The 20,572-nt window shown below is 26.8% G+C and overlaps 3 protein-coding genes across 4 annotated transcripts; 2 read left to right on the forward strand and 1 right to left on the reverse strand.

Annotated features, from left to right (window-relative positions):
- The first annotated feature begins 962 nt into the window (after positions 1–962).
- LOC113556869 (erbin-like) lies at positions 963–8,330 on the forward strand. The gene is made up of 11 exons (XM_026962073.1): positions 963–1,088; positions 1,159–1,324; positions 3,302–3,437; positions 3,505–3,794; positions 4,945–5,019; positions 6,213–6,338; positions 6,405–6,624; positions 6,712–6,999; positions 7,071–7,237; positions 7,859–7,978; positions 8,044–8,330. Coding segments are annotated over exons 1-11 (1,701 nt in total). The 5' UTR covers positions 963–1,086; the 3' UTR covers positions 8,155–8,330.
- Positions 8,331–9,199: 869 nt separating this feature from the next.
- LOC113557070 (acidic fibroblast growth factor intracellular-binding protein) lies at positions 9,200–16,453 on the reverse strand. 2 transcript variants are annotated; one of them, XM_026962362.2, is made up of 9 exons: positions 16,301–16,453; positions 12,310–12,410; positions 12,024–12,222; positions 11,626–11,745; positions 11,418–11,525; positions 11,110–11,337; positions 10,914–11,042; positions 10,707–10,832; positions 9,200–9,624 (listed from the first exon to the last, which is right to left on the reverse strand). In XM_026962362.2, exons 2-9 carry the CDS (start codon positions 12,401–12,403, stop codon positions 9,552–9,554), a joined length of 1,077 nt encoding a protein of 358 aa, XP_026818163.1. In that variant the 5' UTR covers positions 12,404–12,410; positions 16,301–16,453; the 3' UTR covers positions 9,200–9,551. The 2 variants fall into 2 exon arrangements, with proteins under 2 accessions (XP_026818163.1, XP_026818162.1); XM_026962361.1 differs by lacking the exon at positions 16,301–16,453 and adding an exon at positions 13,926–13,944.
- A 127-nt stretch (positions 16,454–16,580) lies between these two features.
- Positions 16,581–20,315, forward strand: LOC113556755 (E3 ubiquitin-protein ligase rnf8-B-like). Its single transcript, XM_026961884.2, has 5 exons — positions 16,581–17,151; positions 17,616–17,760; positions 17,836–18,076; positions 18,609–18,822; positions 18,896–20,315. Exons 1-5 carry the CDS (start codon positions 17,025–17,027, stop codon positions 19,186–19,188), a joined length of 1,020 nt encoding a protein of 339 aa, XP_026817685.1. The 5' UTR covers positions 16,581–17,024; the 3' UTR covers positions 19,189–20,315.
- Positions 20,316–20,572: the final 257 nt, after the last annotated feature.

A 20,572-nucleotide genomic window follows, 5' to 3' on the forward strand; every position in this document is an offset into this window, starting at 1 on the left:
ACACTAATTATTTTAATATGTTCTTGCCTGTAAATATGATAATAAATCAATTCAGTTAAATAATTAAGTTAAAAATACAAAATTGTTTCTGCTGAACGTAAGCTAAGTACCTATTATATGTTATGTATTAGTAACAATAAGACAATACAGGTGGATACAACGTTCTGTCAAAACTCAAAACGTTAATAAAAAAAAATTATGACTACCTACCCAATACCCATATATTTTTGATATTTTTTAATTGCTATATGAACATTGAACTCCTTGTGTTGAACCTTGAATTAAGTTTTCGAGTTTTTCGACTAGGTTAAACAAATAACCTATTTGGCGGATATTTCAAGTTGATACCTATCTACGATTAATAATTTTTGAGTTCAAAAAACAGAATAATACAATCGATATTTTCAAACTGTTATTGCGCAGATACATTGATAAATATTTTTAATTTTTAATTTAAAGATTTTAATTATTCCCGATTATTTTTAAAAGATGACTAAATTCTATTTTCTACCAAAGACCACCCTCAAAGTTAAGGTCAGGTATTGATAATTTTTTTTTATGTTCATAAAGGAGATTACGTAGGTAAGCACCGTGAATTAAGATAAACAAATAAACAAAGTATCTTTCATACTCACACTATTATTTATTGTATAACAAATACATTCATCACTCTTCTCGGAATCTAAAATCAGATAAGTGATGCCTAGTGAATAGTAGTACCTTAAACCGACGAAAGAATGCAAAATATGAATAACCACAAAACGAATTATTTAATAAATAATATAGCCAATACAGCACTAATATCCAAGTTTAATTGTTATCACAGCTGGAACATCTGGAGCCTCCTCCAATGCAGCTACTATGTATGCGAATGTATATTTTTATGGAGGCATGTGGTAATATAATTGTGGAACCAGACTAGAACGTTCGTAAACCAGTTTCCTCTTTTTTTTTTTTGTTTGCGTTCATATCATTTTCGGTTATCAAACCTTCACATTTTTGAAACAGATTCCCACCAAGTTGTGTTCATCGAGTTTTTTTTTTTGATTTCTCCAATTCTGTTTCGTGATCATGTTTAACCGATGAATGTAAGTATAAAACATCGTGTATAATATTGATTAACAATAACGTTAAAGACAATAATATTTTTATGTTCAGGAAAATCATGTCTCTTTTATCATGCTTTGGTCGAAAAAATACTAACCACCAATATGAAGAATATATTGATTTTATTGATATGAACAACACGGATCTAGTTGATGTACCATTACATATATTTCTATATGAAAGAACCTTAGAAAAGTTATTGTTATCTTCCAATCATGTAAGAAAAAATACAACATTTTGTTAGTTTTAATAATAAATATAAATCTGCCTACCCAATTTCTGTGAGGTACTAAAAGATTTAACCTTTTTTAAAAAAATTTTTTTAATTTTTTTCATTGCTACAAACTGATAGACAACAGTTATATAGTGAGTACAATATTAAGGCATAATAAGAAGGTATATTTATAAAATATGAATTATTTATTATGTTGTAAGAATTAGCTATTAGGTACCTAATATAAGTAAGTATAACCTACCTAAATACACAGTTAAGTTTTAAATATATACAATATATATACTTGGAAAATCAGTAACTGTAATTCAAAATATAATGCAGATTTTTTGCAATGTAATATCTGACTAATAGCCTACCATTTCCAATAGTATAAAATAAAAAAAGTTAATAACCATTTTAATTATTTTTAAATTTTCAAAAAATTCTTTTTTTGAAAATTCGAAAATAGCTGTTTTTAGTTTGTTTTTTAAATAAATGATAATATAATAATATAGATGAAAAAATCATTTTGAAATCAATTGAATTTTACCTAACCTCCATTGTAGTCTTAATCAAGTATAATCTTATCTGAAAGACGTTTAAATATGTTGTATTTAAATTATAATTGACCTAAAAATGTTAAAAAGTACCTAAATAATAATACTGATAATAATATTAATTATACTCTTGTAAGGTTGTTAATATAATGGTATGTATCATTACTGTTACCTATTATGTTAAAATTCTATCAGTGCATAATGCAGATGCGTTAATAACTTAATTTAACATTAGGTAAAATTAAATTTTCTTTTCCTAAGCATGTAAAAATAGTATTTATTTATTATAAAAATAAATCTTACTTAAAATATCAACGAGTTATGTATCCTTTATAATCTATTGAATTCACAAATTATTCATCAAAGTGTGAAAACCATACAATTTTATCATAATATTATGCTATATTTTTAAACTGTAATATCTGCATTATTTTTTGAATTACAGCTACTGACTTTTCAATTAATTTACATACTGTATGTATGAATTATCGATATATACATACATATACAGTTAAATAGTTAATATTATTAATGTATAATTGACTGTTTTCTGAAATATTATGAAGTATAATACAACTTACATATAATGTATATCTTTATAAAATATAATGTTTTGGTATTTAAGATAACACTGCTAACTTTGTGTTGAAAAAAAATATGTATTTACTTTTTTATTTCTTAAACCTAATCTAATTACTATTCTTTTTTTCTTCTATCCATCTGTTGTGATTGTATAAATTTAGAATGTACTTGACCATTTTCATTTAAAATTATATCAATAGATTTCTTAAGATTCTTATGGTATTTATTTTAACCTCTATAGGTTGCTCTAAAGGGAGAAAATGATACTATAAATTTCAATTTGTCATAAAAATCAAATTTTTTTTTTTTTTTTCATTTAAATTATTACCATTGGTTACAGTTTATATTACTATTCTAATTTATAAAAATATGGCATTTAAAAATATTTTCAAATATATTTAAAAAGAACAAATATTTACTAACACAATAACAATAATTACTTGTATGATTTGTAATTAGATTTGCTTTCTTAATTCTGGATAGTTATCAAAATCACATTGTACATATTTACAAATGATGTTTGATGTAAATACATAAAGAAGAATATCAATCTTGAAAATATTAGATTTACGTTAATTTTTAAAGGTTCATTTAATCTGTATCCCGTTTTTTTGTATTAGTTAGTTAACATTAAAAATTAAAGTCAAAATTATAAAATTATTCATAGTAATTGCAATATTTTTATTATTTATTTAAACTTAAAACAAAATGAAAAGCAATTAAGAAATAAATTAATTTCATTGTAATATAAAAATAATTAACTTATTTTCGTATCTGTTTAAATTTTTAAATTATTAAAAATGATTTTTATTTTATAGTTAATTATTATTATTATTTTTAGATTAAAGATTTACCTTCACCTTTGTTTCATTGCTGTCAGCTAAAAGTATTACATATAAGTGACAATAGATTAGAACATCTTCCAAAAGCAATTGGATCATTGGTTAATCTTGTCGAGTTAGATGTTAGCAGAAATTGTAAGAAAATGTATTAAATTATTTTAAGCCTTTTTTTATAAATATTTTTGTAATTTGATATTTTTAGATTTATCAACAATTGACGAAAACATAAAGAATTGTAAAAAACTTTCTATTTTAAACTTAAGCGCCAACCCTATTTCAATATTCCCAATACCTTTGACACAAGTATTGTCTTTAGAAGAACTCTGTTTAAATGACACACAATTGGAATTTATACCAGCAAACATTGGTAGACTAATTAATCTAAGAGTATTAGAATTAAGAGATAATAAAATATCTCAAATACCCAAGGCTGTTTCACGTTTGATGCAATTATATAGACTTGACATCGGACAAAATGACTTCATCGATTTTGTAAGTATAATTAAAAATACAACGAAACCTTCAAATATCAAACACTCTAAGTTCCAAAATGTTGTCTGCTATTTAAAGGATAAGAGGATGAATAAAAATTGTACAAATCAATAGATATTAAAAAGTTCTACATATATTATGTGGATATGTATGTATGTATGCATGTATGTATGCATATATATATATATACTCCATTATCGTTTAGAAAAGCGTTTCTCAACCTTTTTAGTCTCGCGACCCACAAAAAAGGTATAAAATATGCTCATTCACTTAGCAACCCTCCTCCCTATCTATAGTAAGTATAAATTTGAATCATACCTGTTGAGAAAGCAAAATTTTGAACGAATGATTCATTTTGTAAATCAGTGTTTTATTATTTTTGACCACCACGACCCCCAGCCAAGGCAATTACGACTCCCAGGTTTAGAAGGTGGCTGACTTCTGCACATGGGTGTGGTATTGTTATGTGTTTATATTACTGGTGGTTTATTAAATAAGGGAAACAGTATGTATACCTCAAATAAAAACTGGTCGTTTCTAAACATAAATGGAATACATAATAATATGTATATTTGTAATTATATCCATGATTTGCGTTTTGCTAACACTAAACTTGCTTGCAAATACACAAACATTCATATTTTGTTGAACTCTTGAACTTCAAAAATTTCAATTTTTTTTTTCAATGTTTATAGTCTTCTTTTACTGGTCATTTTGATCATAGCATACTACTATGTATATTTGTATTACACACATTCATTTTCAAATAACTAACATAATTAAATTTGAATAAAACAACTTCACAAAACATAAACAATACAAATATTTTGATAATATTTTAATGGATACACCAAATGAGACGACCATTGCCTACAATGGATAATATGAATTATAATAGTATTATAATGTGTAAAATGTACATTTTAATAAAATATACTTAAACAATTAAAATAAAAATTATCTAAATCTAGCCATACAAAATTCTGTTATTTAAAGTGTCCTGTATTTAATGGTTTTCCTATAGATAAATACAGTAAAAATGTCACCTTATACTTGAAAAAATTTCCTCTATTTAAAAGTGCCAGTTAAGAGAAGTTTTACTGTATTTTTAAAATTTAAACTCGCTTGTTAATAAAGTTATTTTTTTTAGCCTACTGCAATAAGTGATCTTTATGGATTACATGAGTTGTGGATTGACTCCAATGATATTGTGGACATTCCTTCTGTAAGTATAACAATTATTTGAAATTCTTGTTGTATGTGGTCTACATAGTATTGCATACGTTCTACTGCAGTGTGTGTATATTTATGTATTTACTGTTTGTAAATTGTTAATTTGTAACTAATAAAATTTATCGACATTTGATAAATTGAGTTCTATATATTTTATTAGTTATCATGATAAATTATATTTGTGTCAAACTGTCTACCTCAAATTAAATATGGAAATTAAACAATTTTTTGGAACTTATGTTGCGATATTACCAAAACCACCTTAAAAAAAAGAGAAAAATGGGTGGTAAAAATATGATTGTCCAAGTTTATTAAAGTTAAATATATTATAAAAGAAAATATAATAATATGCTATAATGAGAAATGATTGATTAAATGATAATGATTAATATTTGGATAAATGGCTTGTATGTAAAATATTGAATATAATAAGAGATATGTATAAGTGTTAAACATTTACAAAAAAATGTTGAATTTATTAAATGATATATATTATATGGTTATCAATAGAAAGGCTGTTGGAATCACTAAAATCAGTGGTTTTCAACCTACTATCCGCAAAGCTAATTAATGTTTTGAAAATAATATATTAGTTTTTATTAATTTAAGTTATTTTAAGTAATTTAATTTCGTCAACCTTTTTCAGATAATACAGTTATCTTTTTTATTGACATATCTATCATACATAGATGCTATTTTTATTTATTTTAAATACACATCTATAAATGTGTACTTCTTAATTGTTTTTCATTTTATTGCTAGTCAGTTGTTCAATGATACTTATGCTGTATATTATATGCTGTTTGTATTATTACGTATTACTCTACTGTTGCATAGTATTTATTAATTTTTTAATTAAAATGGCTACAAAATGCCCAGTTTCACCTAAGGTCAAAAATAAATCGGAAAATTATATATAATACATACATTATTGTTTATTGGCAGAAACCCATTATAAAAAAGTGTTTCACTTACACTTTTTACATACACTTTTATAACGTTTTTTCGTTTAACATTGTGTTTTCCAGAAACCTAACCTCGACATTAAATGAGGACTTACTGTAATAAGCAACTACCAAGAAAATTTATAATATGTATAAATTTAAATTTACTGGTTACACCATATACATCACCATAAAACTATTTAACAATTAATTTTTAATATTTACTTTCTTTTTTTTTTAGGAAGTTAGCAATTTACATGAACTATGGTATTTTGATGCTAGTTATAATAGAATATCTAAAATTGATCAAGATATTCAATATTGTTCAAAATTAAAAGACCTCCATTTATCATTTAACAATTTAAAAGTAAATTGACGTCTATTGTGTAAATTAGATACTATTTTCTAATATTTTATTGTAATTTTATTTCAGAGTTTACCAAATTCAATGAAGCATTTACATGATTTAGTCACATTAAAGGTAGATCATAATTGTCTGAAACAAATGAATGGTATTTTTGAAGGTCTACAATGTCTAGAAGAACTTGATGCTTCTTACAATTGTTTAGAAACTTTATCACCTACTGTTGGTTTAATGAGAAGATTAATTACTTTACGTTTGGATGCCAATCGATTAACCAGTTTACCAACAGGTTATTATTTTTACTATACTTATTGTTAAAATATTACATATTTTCATAATAGAAACATAATAACATGTTTGCTTTTTCTGGTTTTAGAAATTTGTAGTTGTAGAAGCTTAAGAGAACTTAGCCTACGATCTAATAATTTATCAAGTTTGCCTGACGGCATTGGAAGCTTACAAAATTTAGTTGTTTTAATGCTGACACAAAACAAGATAACAAATCTGCCCCTTTCAGTTCTTAAGTTAAAAAATCTAAATGCACTTTGGCTTTCAGAAAATCAAAGCAAACCACTGACACCTTTACAAAATGACTTTGAAGATGAGACTGGAAAACATATTTTAACTTGTTATTTATTACCACAAAGAGAAGAGTGTTATATGGGTACATTTATATTTTTTAATTATTATTTTTACATATAAATAAAATTGTATACATATAATATTTGTTTATAGAAATTAAAGATCAGAGTCATAAACCTCTTAAAACAAATACAAGAATCAGGTTTACTGAAGATTCTGGTTTAGAAGAACCAGGAAATTTAATGAGAGTTCCTACACCACATCCTAAAAAAATGAGAGCATTTGCAAAAATGTTATTGGAAAGGAAAAAGAAAAATAATGTAATATTATTTTAAGTTATCTGTTTCTAAAAATGTTTTGACCTTAACAACAACAAATATAACAGTAGAATTAAAGTAGCTGCAAAGCACTAACAGTATTCATCAGCTTTTCTTTTTGGCATTTAATTATATATTTTTAATTTAAAAGGTCATTGCATGTATTGTCTTCATCATCTTACAAATGGCCAATATTCCAAATTTTCATTTTCCAATTGAGTGTTATTTATTTAAAAAAAAAAAAATGAGTAAATGGACATATTATCAAACTTAAAGGTAAAAACTACCAGTGTTAATCTCATTTGTTTTTCTATTTTTAAATATAAACGTTTTAAATACTTACACGTTATATAATTATAACAGTCGTAAAAATAAAAATATTGTAAAAGCCAATGAGAATACTCATATAATTGTGATTATTTGATATTTTTTACCCTTAAGTTAGATAACAATTAATTTAAATCAAGTTCACTCTAATATTTAAGCTATTTAACATAAAATTAAAACTACTGAACTTATAATTTGTTATGCTATGCATTAGTAAGTTGAAAACAACACATGCAGGTATCACATCCTCTTAAGAAATGAGAAAAAATTAATTAAAAATAATATATTCATTTTTAGGAACTATCAAGTGAATTTGATAGACAACTTTCAACTGAAATTGATAATTGTACAATAATAGATCAAGAAGCGGAAAAAATGGAACAACTTTATCAAATGAAAAATTGTGTGATTGAACCAGTATGTACAAATATGATACTTAAATAGTTAAGACAAAATTAAATACCCAATGTTTTTCATTGTAGGAAAAGATATATGATCCAAAAGTAAACACACAAAGAGTTCCGCCACCTTACCATATTGCAGCAGCTTACTCAAAACAAGTATCATTTTTTAATAATGAAAATCTTAGCTGAGGTAAAAGTAGGTAATTAAATGAATAAATATGTTTGAAATAGACATAATTATTTTTCTTAAAACTTTACTAAAACTTCCTAATCAAGAATGTGTTAATTGTAAAGTATTTTTTTTTTATAACTCATGTTTGTTATATGATTTTTAACAAAACCTATTTTTAAATTGAGATTTATATTTGCTTTTATTTTATTGTACTTATAATTTGAAAATGTACTAACCCAATTAAAGATAATTTTAACAGCCTAATTTGTATAAATCAAAAATACAGTTTTATTTGAAACCATTAATATTAAAAGTAAGTGTAATTTAAAATAATTAATTTAACTGTAAAAAATTTACCTTTGTGATGTTTAAATTTGTATGAATGGTTTCATGTATTTAATTTTTAGGGCTTTAGTTATAAAGCTATAACTTAAAGATTAGAAATTAAAAATGTACCAGTACCACTATAGAATCAAATTTAGTTATAGTGTTTTCTCAGTAAATACTAACACAATAATTTGTACTATTTATCTCATTTTGAAGTTCTATTGATGAATATGACATTTAGTGAGATTTTTGTATCTAGCTGTTAACAAAGTACAAATTAATACTTAACTCTTAGATTTTAATTTTAATATTTATTATACAACCCTATTGTAAACCAACAATTTTCAAAATGTATGTTAAAACTTACCAATGTAAACTTCTTTTATTTTCATTTTTTATTGTGATTTTTAATTATACTTTAACAATGTATGTGACGTTAATTAATTTTTAACTCAATATTATAATGTTTTAAATTGACTATGTATTTATTGAAATCACACAGAAATATATTTTATATACATTAATTAAGTATAATGTTATTATGTTCAGATATAGATAAAATAATTAATAACTTCCTACCTAAAATCAAATATATTGTTAATCATTATTCCTTAGTACTTTTGATTTAAACATAATAATATATTGATTAAAAGTATAAGTCTTGAAACTAGTTTTTTACAAGTTTTAAAATTTACTATATAAAAACAATATAATACATATTTATAAATGTATTTGACTGAAGACTAGCACACAGGTTAATAGTTATAGTGAATCTATACAATAAAAGTATAACTACTAAATTTTATATAAAAGCTTTCAAAAAACAAAAGTTAAATAAAACACTCACTTCTAAAAATAATTGTAATACAATAAACAGAAAACAAATATTTTGGTGTGTTGAGGCATACATGCTTATAAAAATAGTTAACTTTTTCTAAAACATTATATAAAAAAATATAGTTACAACTGTTTATAAGGACACAGTGTTACAAAAAAACTGGCATAATATTAAAAATCACTACCTCAGCAGTCTATACTATAAAACAAACAATTTTTTAATTTTCTTAAAATGTATCACTTTATCATTTTAGTAGAGTTGTTTGACACTGGTTGTTATTACATCCATATACCGTTCCCAAGCTTTCTTTACTTCTGCATCTCTATAAATGTTTAATTTTATTAATACTATATCTAAACATGATTTAATGCATAGGTAAAAATAACCGTATTCAAATATCCCATATAGTATCAGATAAATCTGTCAATAGTAGTATTTAAATAAACATATTGAATAATAAAATTAAAAAAAGATACCAACAAACAGGTTTAAACTGTGTGAAAATAATAAGTATTTTTATGGAAATGTGTGGGTCAAAAGATTGAAAACCTTTGATGAATATTCTTATCTTCAAGTTTGATAATGGATCAATTTTCTCTAATATTAAAGTTTATAACATAAGTCTGATTTTACTTTAATCAAAGTTGCTAAGCTACATGTTAGTCAGAAATAAAGAATTGCATAATACAAAATCCTCTTTCCTCTTTCTTTCAAATCACCTCTTAAAGGAAAAGTATTTTCAAAACATTTACAACATAATTAATATTAAATTACAAATAATTTTTGTTTTGATATGTAGGTATAATTCTGTAAAAAACAAAATTGAATTTTGTTATTTTTTATAAACTAATAAATATAATTATGTTTGGAGATATTTTTAAAAGTTTTACTAGATACATTATACACAAAAATCGAGAATAGAAAATACAATAAAATTATTACCTACTTTAATTGGTACTCCACCATAAAACATGCAAGTATAAAATGTTTCGAATAGTTGATAAGTTAAACAAGACATTAATCAACAATGAAGAACATTTAAAGCTTTCACTTTATCATCAAAATATTAGGAAATTGTGTAAAGATTAATTTATTAACTTTTATTATTTATTAATGCATAATTTTAATTTTAATATTTTTCACTATTTATTGAAATATTTTCGGTAATTTTTTGTTCCTGTTCTTATTCCAATTACCAAAATAAAACTATTAATATGCTGACATCTTAACAAATATAAGATTCAATATAATATATTTTGTATAAAAAATATTAAAATATTGAAAAACATATCCCTTGCTAACAATCACATATATTAAAGCTATATTTTGTATTTTAGTTGCAATTCCTTTTTCAGTTCCTTTATAGACAAAATAATGAAGTATAATTTACAATATATTACTTACTGAAATATATCTAATTCTATGGCACAGTTAATGTATACTTTAAGGAAATTCATTACATCTGTTTTGTTCCAACCAAGTAATCTCCATGGATCAATAATTCGTTCTACTACTTCAAGGAAGAATCCTCTATAAAGTAAAATTAAAAAAATAGTATGTAATAACTATTAATAAATATTTAAGGTCAAAAAGTTTACAACTGAAAGTTACCTTAAGTCTCTATTGTGATGAAGATTATAGGCTATTCCTATTATTGCTCTACTCAACAAACGAAAATTAACTTCCAAACTATTATATGTTTTTTCTAGAAACTCTGGCTTTAATTTTTGACATACAATACTAAAAAAAAAAAAAAAGGTTAATAGCTTAAATATATAACACATTGTTTTTAGTAAATAATATTTACTGTTTGTGATCCTTTTCTTTGTCCAATAATACTCTAACTTCTCTTAATTCGAGCAGAAATTCTCGATCCAAGTCGGTGTCTCCAAATTCTGGACTACTTTTAGGATAAGTCCACTTGTTCATAATACAAAGAGTTGGTTCATAAAAGTCAGGAAATGTTAACATTTGTAATTTACGTTTCGACGTTTCAAAACGCATACAAGCTATGAAAACAATTACTCCATACTTCCTGATAAAATATTAGCATGGTTATTGATTTCTCATTTACAAAATGTTAAGTAAGACATTGGTTTTTATTTTTTTACATACTTTGCCAAATCTTCTGACAGTAGAAATATGCTGGAAATGTTTTGGATAACAGAACCTTGAAGTTCTTCAACAGCCTTGAATACTCTTTTGACATTATCAAATTGACGTCTACAATTATAATTTCTTATACATATTGTTGGTTTTTTTTTAATAGATATTTATAGTTTTTATACATTTATATTTTTGATAAATAATTAATAATACAAACCGGCAAGATTTTATTGCAATGCTTGTTTTTTCGCTAACTTCGTCTAAATCTTTACGATGTTTAGATGATAATTTTTTTCCAAGAAATTCTCGAATAACTATATCATCTATTTCATAATATCTAAATAAAATCATAATAAATTAATTTAAAGGTTCCAGTTATTGATTTTATATCTTAATTTTTAGAAAAAAACTATATTTATATATTATATTAACATTTGAGCATAGTTGTTTTAATTATTATATTATGAAGAACTCAACTGGATAATTACTGATGTACTTAAAGAAACTAAAAATAACTAATTAAAATACAAGTGTCTGAGATAGCGAGAGACAAAAAGTATTCCTTGTAGAACATTATTTATCTAATATTTGCTACATAATTAAAATAATAAATACTTTTCTACTAATATGTGTTTTGTTTGTGGCTCAATTTGAAATGCCAGCTGTTGATCTAACTTTGTTGGATAATGTATTATTTTTTCCAGCAAACTATAAGTTCTATAATGGTCCAGAATGTCGGATGCAACCAAGTCGAGTGTAGTGCCCATTTCCTCTAGAATACCATACTGTTTCAGAATGGACACTGCTTCCGATGCTTAAACAATTGCCGACAAAAACAATTCAATAGTATTTCATCAGTCATACATAATATTATAATATGTATTAAGTAGGCAATGTTTACCAGAATATCCATTCACCCATAGATGATATACGTCTGGATCGACGATCGTGTAGTTGCTAATAAATACATCTACTTCCGGACTCGGTGCGTTCATTATGGACCTGTAATTTTTAACGACATGTTAAAGAACTAATTTCTTTCATATTTGCTAATGCAAAACGCTTTCAAGATATTTACAAAACTACAGTATATCACAATATTAATATTATTATTATTATTATTATTATTTTTCGAGATGGCTTATCAGTAATATCCGATAATATTTCGATGATAACGGTGATTGGCGAGCCGCTTTGCCGCTATAATTTAAAAAAAGCATATTTATATTAATTCAGAAATAATACCTATCACCTGTCATTATAAATTATATGTAATAGAAAATTACGAAACTACAGTAAGGTATTGATAATAATCTTTCATTGAGTATACGGGTTTTTTATGTTTTTAAAAGTACAACTCTTTCAAGATGCAAGTCCAGTAGACAATAGGTAACCTGTTCACCTTATTAGCCATGATGTTGACATTATAATATAAGCATACCCGAATTATTTTTGACTTATATTTTCTAGATGTACTTTAGTTAACAATTGTTTCCAAATGAAAATTACAAGACTAAATTTTAAGATAATATTTATACACATCAGCGATCAGCTAGATATCCATCTATATCGAACCGTCTATCCCGCTAGTCTGAATGTGATATTTTACCTTTTATTCGTTATTATTATTTATTCGCTTATTCGCTTTATTATTACATATTTTATATTTATATTGAAATATTAGATATTATATTGTTTTTTTGACACTGTTGTCCGATGCGAGCCAATGGTGTATCTATACACATATTAGTATAATATATAGCTGTATGAAGGGACGTAGCATGAAATTTAATGGTCCTAGGGCTTACCTATAGGAAATTAAAGACTCTGCAAACAACATGTAATCAATTTAAAATTATTTACTTAAAATCGAACTTTTTAACCCTTCGTTTGATAAAAAAATGATTTCTCAGTGATTTTATTTAACACGCCACCAGCTGTAGGTATAATAAATAAACGAAAATGGCGTGACAACAATTTTGTAAATTTTTATGCACTTACAGATTAATACTATTACTATAGTCTATAATCTGCACTCTACAGGCTCTCTTGACGACTTTTGATCGATAATTTCTGTTTGTGTCGATCCGTCAAAGTATAACAATAATTACCTATTTAAAATAATGGTAATAATTGATAAACTGTTGTTCGAGTATAACGAATATAATGTTGTTTTAGTTTCCTACAAGATTTTATGGTTGCTCGTGGCAACTTTTGCGCAGCCGCACAGGTACAGCAACACCATAGTTAAATATTGAATATTGACGAGCTTTCTAAAATCAATAACTAAGGCTATTCAGTTTAAATGCAATACAACAATTTATACAAGTGTTACATGACTCAGATATTTTAGTCTGTGTCTCAGTACATATTATATAATAAATACTGTGTAAAAGTGAAACAGTCCAATGGGGTAAATCGAGAAACCATATTTTGTAAATGAATATTACTGCATAGCTCTATACATATTAAGTATTTAATGTCTGTTGTAATAAGTTATAAGAACTAAGTACTTACGCACATAATAATCTGTAGAAAGATTTTGTTGTCATTAAAAATAAAACATTTTAATCAAGTAGGTACCTACGACAGAAACACTGACTGTATGACTACTATTATCCTTATAATACCTATTTCGTCTTGGCGTTTTTTATAGATAAAAATAAAACTCCAATGATTTATGATTATGTTATTGTGACAATATTATTTTAAGTACCCATGTTTATTGTTTATAGTCTTACTCGATATCTTAAATACCTTGACATCAGTTTGATACCTATCAATTAGTATTACCTAATATATTGTCTTTTTTTTTTTTGCTTTGTTTTCTTCTTCTTCTTATTTTTTTTTTTATTCGATAATTGCGATTTGCGCATATCTATATAGGTACGTTATAATAATATAACACATTAATCAACTTAAAATTCAATCAGTTTTTACCCTCTTAATAAAAATACGTCAACACATGACTTATTATCCTTAAATCATGGTAGGTATCAGCTAAACCTTGTCCTGTGTATCCTGTGTAAATAACATAAAACGTAAGAATTCAAAATGTATGGCCTAATTTACATATTAAACCTGTACGTTTTATGGTTAAGCGGTTAAGAGTAAAACTCATATTTAATGGTATATTATACCTATGTTATGAAGTATTATACCTTGGATATGTACTTAAATACCTAAACCTATAATTGCTTATAGTTACTTATTAGGTACTTATATGTACGCCATTTTAACTTCAAAATGTAGTTACTCAAAAATAACTTTCTCATGGCTCAAAAATTATAGTCATATATCGTATGCATTCAAATTTTTTTTATAACTAACTATATAAATTTAATACTTAGGTTTTTAATTCATATTACCTAGTACCATGATATTTTATAAGTTAGCATTGATTAGTTTGGAGGTATTTTAAAAATATTTTATCTTTAGACGTGTTTAGGTATACGTAATATTATATACATATATATAATATATATATTATGCATTTTTCTATCAATTTTGCAATTTTGGTATGGGTTATATGTACACATTTTGTACAAATAGATACACTCCTGCATTCCTGTAGAATAATCGTTGGCATAGTGGCTAGCGTGTATCAACTATCTGTATAAATTACAATATACTACTATTTAACTAAACAATGATAATCAAATTTAATATTAGCCAGTAGGTATGATAAATTTATCTATGTCCGTAGAAAATATTAAACCAAATATTGAATACGAATTTTAATTTTAATTATTATTATTATTATTTTATTGCTGAATATAAAATGTTTGGAGAAGAAAACATCACTTTTCGACTTTCGTTTTTAACTCAAAACTGAAAGCGAGTGTAGTATGAGCACCGCCATACTGGTTATTGATCGAGGAAAACAAAATGTACTATACCTACACGTTATTTTGTCAACACCACCCACCGCCTACAACTGTATATAGCTATACACAAAATTCGCTCGTCGTGTATTCACATCCTAAATTCGGTATGCTGCAGAATAGGTATCTATATGTAATACAATTAATACAAGCTATAATATATCAAATAATGCTGTGTATTGTGTAACATGTAGATATAGTACCCAAATGTTTATTTTGAAGGAAATCCATCATGTATTGATGTATTCATGTCCCTTATTTAGTGTAGTCATAAAATGTTGGATATTAATTATTTTTGATTTTAGATTCAGAATAATTTAAGTGTACCTACCTATAATATAATTAACTAATGTTTGAGCTATTTATGTTATACTGTTATGCACGCATAAATAATAATGGTCAAGTACTCAAGTGCCTATCATAATTTTTCACTCCTTCCTCTTATATTACACGAAAAGTTTACAAAGTTACACACACACACACACACACACACACACACACACACACATAAATTCTCTATAATATTGTTCAATACTATACTAACTATAAATAATAGGTACCTATATATGCGTTTACACGATTACACGATTACCATTACAAATTTTATTCGTGTAAGCGATAATACGCAGTACACAGCGACGAACCCGTTGGCAAACTTATGTATTAGCTAGGTGAACCGGACGTATATAAATTGTTAAGTACCAAATCGCATATTACTTTAACAATTTTACGCGAGGAAAATATCAGGTAGACACGAGCTGTGCGTACTATATATTGTTAGGTACGCTGCACTTGCAGGATTTCAATATCGAAAAGCATCGCACGAAACGGAACGTCGTACGACAGTTTCGCGTGCTTCGACGTTGCTTCCAGTGTATATGTACATTACATAATATATCGCTGAGACTCGCGTAACGCGTGCAATACGCCGATTGTTAAAATTTTCAATTTACAATAATATACACACTCGTGCAAATAGGTACTAATGTACCAACACGATATATATACCTATTGTATTAGTACAGCGGCGTCGACGATCACTTGAACGTTATCTTAAACGCGTCTGTGGGTAGGTAGGTATACGTGTGTATTATAATTATTATACATTCTTACGGACTATACGCGAATTCGTACGATATTATGTAACGATGTGTATGTCGCGGGGTGGTTCCGGATCCGGTGCCGATCGTTATGTCCGGCGCGCGTGCGCTTTTCGTCCGGCGCGAACGACGATCGATCGGCACGCCGCCTCCACCGAACGGCATGACAGTCGCGACGACCCGTCGCACGCCGTCCCGTGTGCCGCCGACAGCGCCGTCGCCCGTCGCCGGAACCCGCCGTGACGCGTCTGTGGGTTGACGACAGCGACGATCGGAGGGATGGTAGTGGCAATGGGTTTGAGAGTTTTAACGGCGGTAGAGGGGGGTTGTGCGATGAACGTAGAAGGGTTGCGCGGGAAAGACGGGGAGACGTGCCCCGTGTATCGGCAGCACTCGTCCGGGCCCGGGACATTCATCAGGCGACGCCGGTAGAGCACTGGTACGCTTGAATGTTCGCGCGCGCTCGTCGACATACTGAAAAAATATTATATAATATTGCAAGGCGCATTACCGTGCACAGTCGACCATCGGCGACTCCGTCACACTTCCGTATTCCGAATTACCGGACCATATAGTATTGTACAGTCATCGTCTAAATACTACAATACTACTACATTACATCGACCGACATCATGTCTTCTGCAGTGGTCTGCATGTTTTACTTGCGCGGCGCTTGCCGGTTCGGCAACAAGTGTTGGAACTCACACGACGTGACGGGTTGCCGAACGCGCGAGTTTCAAGCGCTCGCGGCAGCCGCAAGTAAATATTATATTATATTTATTTAGTTAATATCGAGCATTAGAAATGATAAAAAAAAAAACAAAGGTTAATACCCCTCATACGTGTGTGTGTGTGTGTGTGTGTGTGTGTGGTTTGTGTGTGACGTATGTACGCTATTGAGTGTAAACGGGTCTTAACAGCAGTGTCTACAATAAATGTATAATACCTTTGGATACTTATCCAATGAATTTATTTATCATGAAAAACGCACCATCCTAATAGACCTATATATGATTATTATGTACTGTTATGAATGTTATAATATAACATAATATAGATTAGAGGAAAATTTGTGATGAGTACAACTTTGCTATGAACATACTATCAAGAATTGTGTATGAAATAATTATTTTTATTAAAATTTTAATTTTATTTATTGAATACATTTTGATACCAACTTATTAATAACGCGTATAAATTATTTTTAATTTGTCCCTCTTTAGCGGCAACCTATTACGAAGAACGTTATCCACAAACTACTCCAAGTACTAGTGCTAACGACATATCTACGCAAAAAGTACAACCAGACATATCTACTCAAAAAGTACAACCACAAGGGCTTCAGCTTCTTCTTGAAGCATCAATGAAGTATGCTCTAAAAATCTTAGCTTATTTTTTTGATTGATATTATTTTAATTATTCTTTAAATGTTATTAATTTTAGACCGAAATTAAAACAGCCTGACGAGTCTGATGTAGAATTGGAAAAGGCGGCTAACGAACTGTCTGTGGCAATGAAATCAGGGGATGGCAAAAGCGTAAAAGAGAGTGCAAATAAATTACATACACTTCATCAACAAAAAATTAAAGACAGTGAAAATAACCATTCAGCGTGGAGTGATTTTATACAGTGTGCCATTGACAGTGATCTACAGTGCAATATTTGTTTTGAACTCTTTATTAAGGTACCTACTATACTACAACTGTTATAGGAATTATATCTATCAGCAATCATATAATAAGTTTTATTTAATTTTACAATATTTATAACCAAAGAGATAGTGTAAGGTGTAAGCTGTATCAGCATTCAATAATGTACTTAATTTAAGTTTAACTTTCTCAACACTATTTTACATATCATTAATATGTAATAGCTTGGTAAGGTATATTTATTTGGTATTTTGTTATTATGAAACTAAAAATAAAATAATATCTATAAGATAGAAATGCAAATAATAATTACTACTTGATAGGTACTTATAAACAAAAAGAAATATTTTCAAAATTTTATATTTGGGATAGATATCTAATATAATTTAATAATATGTATAAATGCTAAACATGCGTGTAGTGTATAGAGCTGCAGTTAAAGTTAGACAATATTTTTTATTTATAATATGAAGGTACTTATGTCAATTATCAATATCACTAAATGACACTTTTCAATCTTAAGACTTTCCTTGGATCAATAATAATTTATTTATTTTTTCATTTCAGCCGACAGTGCTTAACTGCTCACACACTTTTTGTGAAACATGTATACATGTTTGGACAAACCGATCAAGAAAATGTCCAATTTGTCGTGTACAAATTAGATCAAAATCATATTGTTTGACTTTGGATAGCTTCATTGAGAAGATTGTTGAACATTTACCAAAGGAATTTAAATACAAGCGCAGTTTAGCAATAAAAGAGCGTAGCAAGATAAAAAGTAAATACCTATCTATCGGTATCTACCTAACTTAAGCATGTTTAATAATAAATTAATAATATTTATATTTCAGTCGATAAACCTCGAGTGAATCATAGATTACAAACTAGAGATCTTGCCACATTAATAAGTTTTGAAGAGCTAATGGAGGCTGACACACCTCTACAATACATCACGATGGACCAACATGATGATATCAGTGCAGATGTTATCATCGAAGAATCAGAAATGTTCAGAATGAATTTACACGATACAGTTGTAAGCACCGGAGGTATAAACCCTCTAATGAGTTATATTGTTGTTCCCGATGAACAACACTCAAATAGACCTATAACTCGGCCCAATAACTCTTCCATTCGTCACTAAATTCAACCACTTCGTAAATGTTTATTTTTATTATTATTATTTAATCATAGAACATTATTACCTATCACATTAATTTTTAAATTTATTATTATTTTTCTTAGTATTATAAAATGCTTATATAATTACGAAAAACTACTAAATATATATAGTTATATACTCTTCTATATATATATATATACATTTTTATAATATCTACCTAGTGGTGTACCCATATAAAACTTTTGTAGGAGAGAGATCAGTGGTATAAATTTAAAAAGTATATTGTATTAACATCTCATAAATAAGTTTAGTAGATATGCAGAAAAATTATTATATGTGAGATTCAAGCCACCCAAATTTGAAGGCCGAATTTAAAGTACACTTATGTTTATATGCAGTTATATTATATAGTTAGATATATATAAACTATAAAGTATATTAAATCTCATGTATAAATATATAATAAAATGTACTGGTAATTGGTACATACTTTAGACACCCACACGAAATAGGTAGTTATACAGCAATATTATCATATACCTATAAACTAGTCTAATTGTGATATTAACACATTTTTTTATTTTAGTTGGGGCTTGTTTTAGTTGTACTTTATGTCTACTACATGATTTTAGCAAATTCGTACATTGCCATTTTAAACTTCTCTAAAAAATTAATTTTATACAATTTGAAATCTCTGACCTCTATATCTCCTTTTTGAATACACCTCAGTTCTTAGTGTTCTTACATATAATGGTTATTGATTATATTACCTACTCATAGGTAGGTAACTTAAGAATAAAGTAGATACCTTCTATCTATTTGTTATTAATATTATTTTCTTATTGCTAATTGCTATTTGTATTGTGTTTTTATACTATCCCATTTAATTTATATTTATATGTTATACTGTTGAAGAACATTAATTGGGTTACACTTTAAAGATTATTGCATTTATATTGAGGAAACACAATTTAATATCATTAGTTTGATGTCTAAGTGAATAAAACTAAATTGGAATTACTCTATAGGTACTAGGTAGTTACTTAAAGTAAATAAATTTAAGTTTTAAGCTGATTTCACAAGTACCTATTTGTTTTTTTATCGAGTTATCAAAAACATTGGATATTAATTTTATAATGTGTTTTTAACTTCTTTTTTTTACACAAATTTAATTCATTTCTATTTTATTATATACATACTAAAATAATAATAAATATAAACTGTAAGTCTTTAATTAAAATTGTAAGACAGCAATCTTGCAGTTATAATTAATATAGGAGTTTTTGTTTTAGAAAATCCATTTATTTCTTTTTCTATTATTCTACTTAACATGCATATAATGTTATGTGTAAGTTCTGGTATTATGGAAATGTTTCTGAAAAGTGAATAAGAAGATTTTGATTTT

This window comes from Rhopalosiphum maidis, chromosome 3, assembly GCF_003676215.2.
Source record: "Rhopalosiphum maidis isolate BTI-1 chromosome 3, ASM367621v3, whole genome shotgun sequence".
Lineage (NCBI taxonomy): Eukaryota > Metazoa > Arthropoda > Insecta > Hemiptera > Aphididae > Rhopalosiphum > Rhopalosiphum maidis.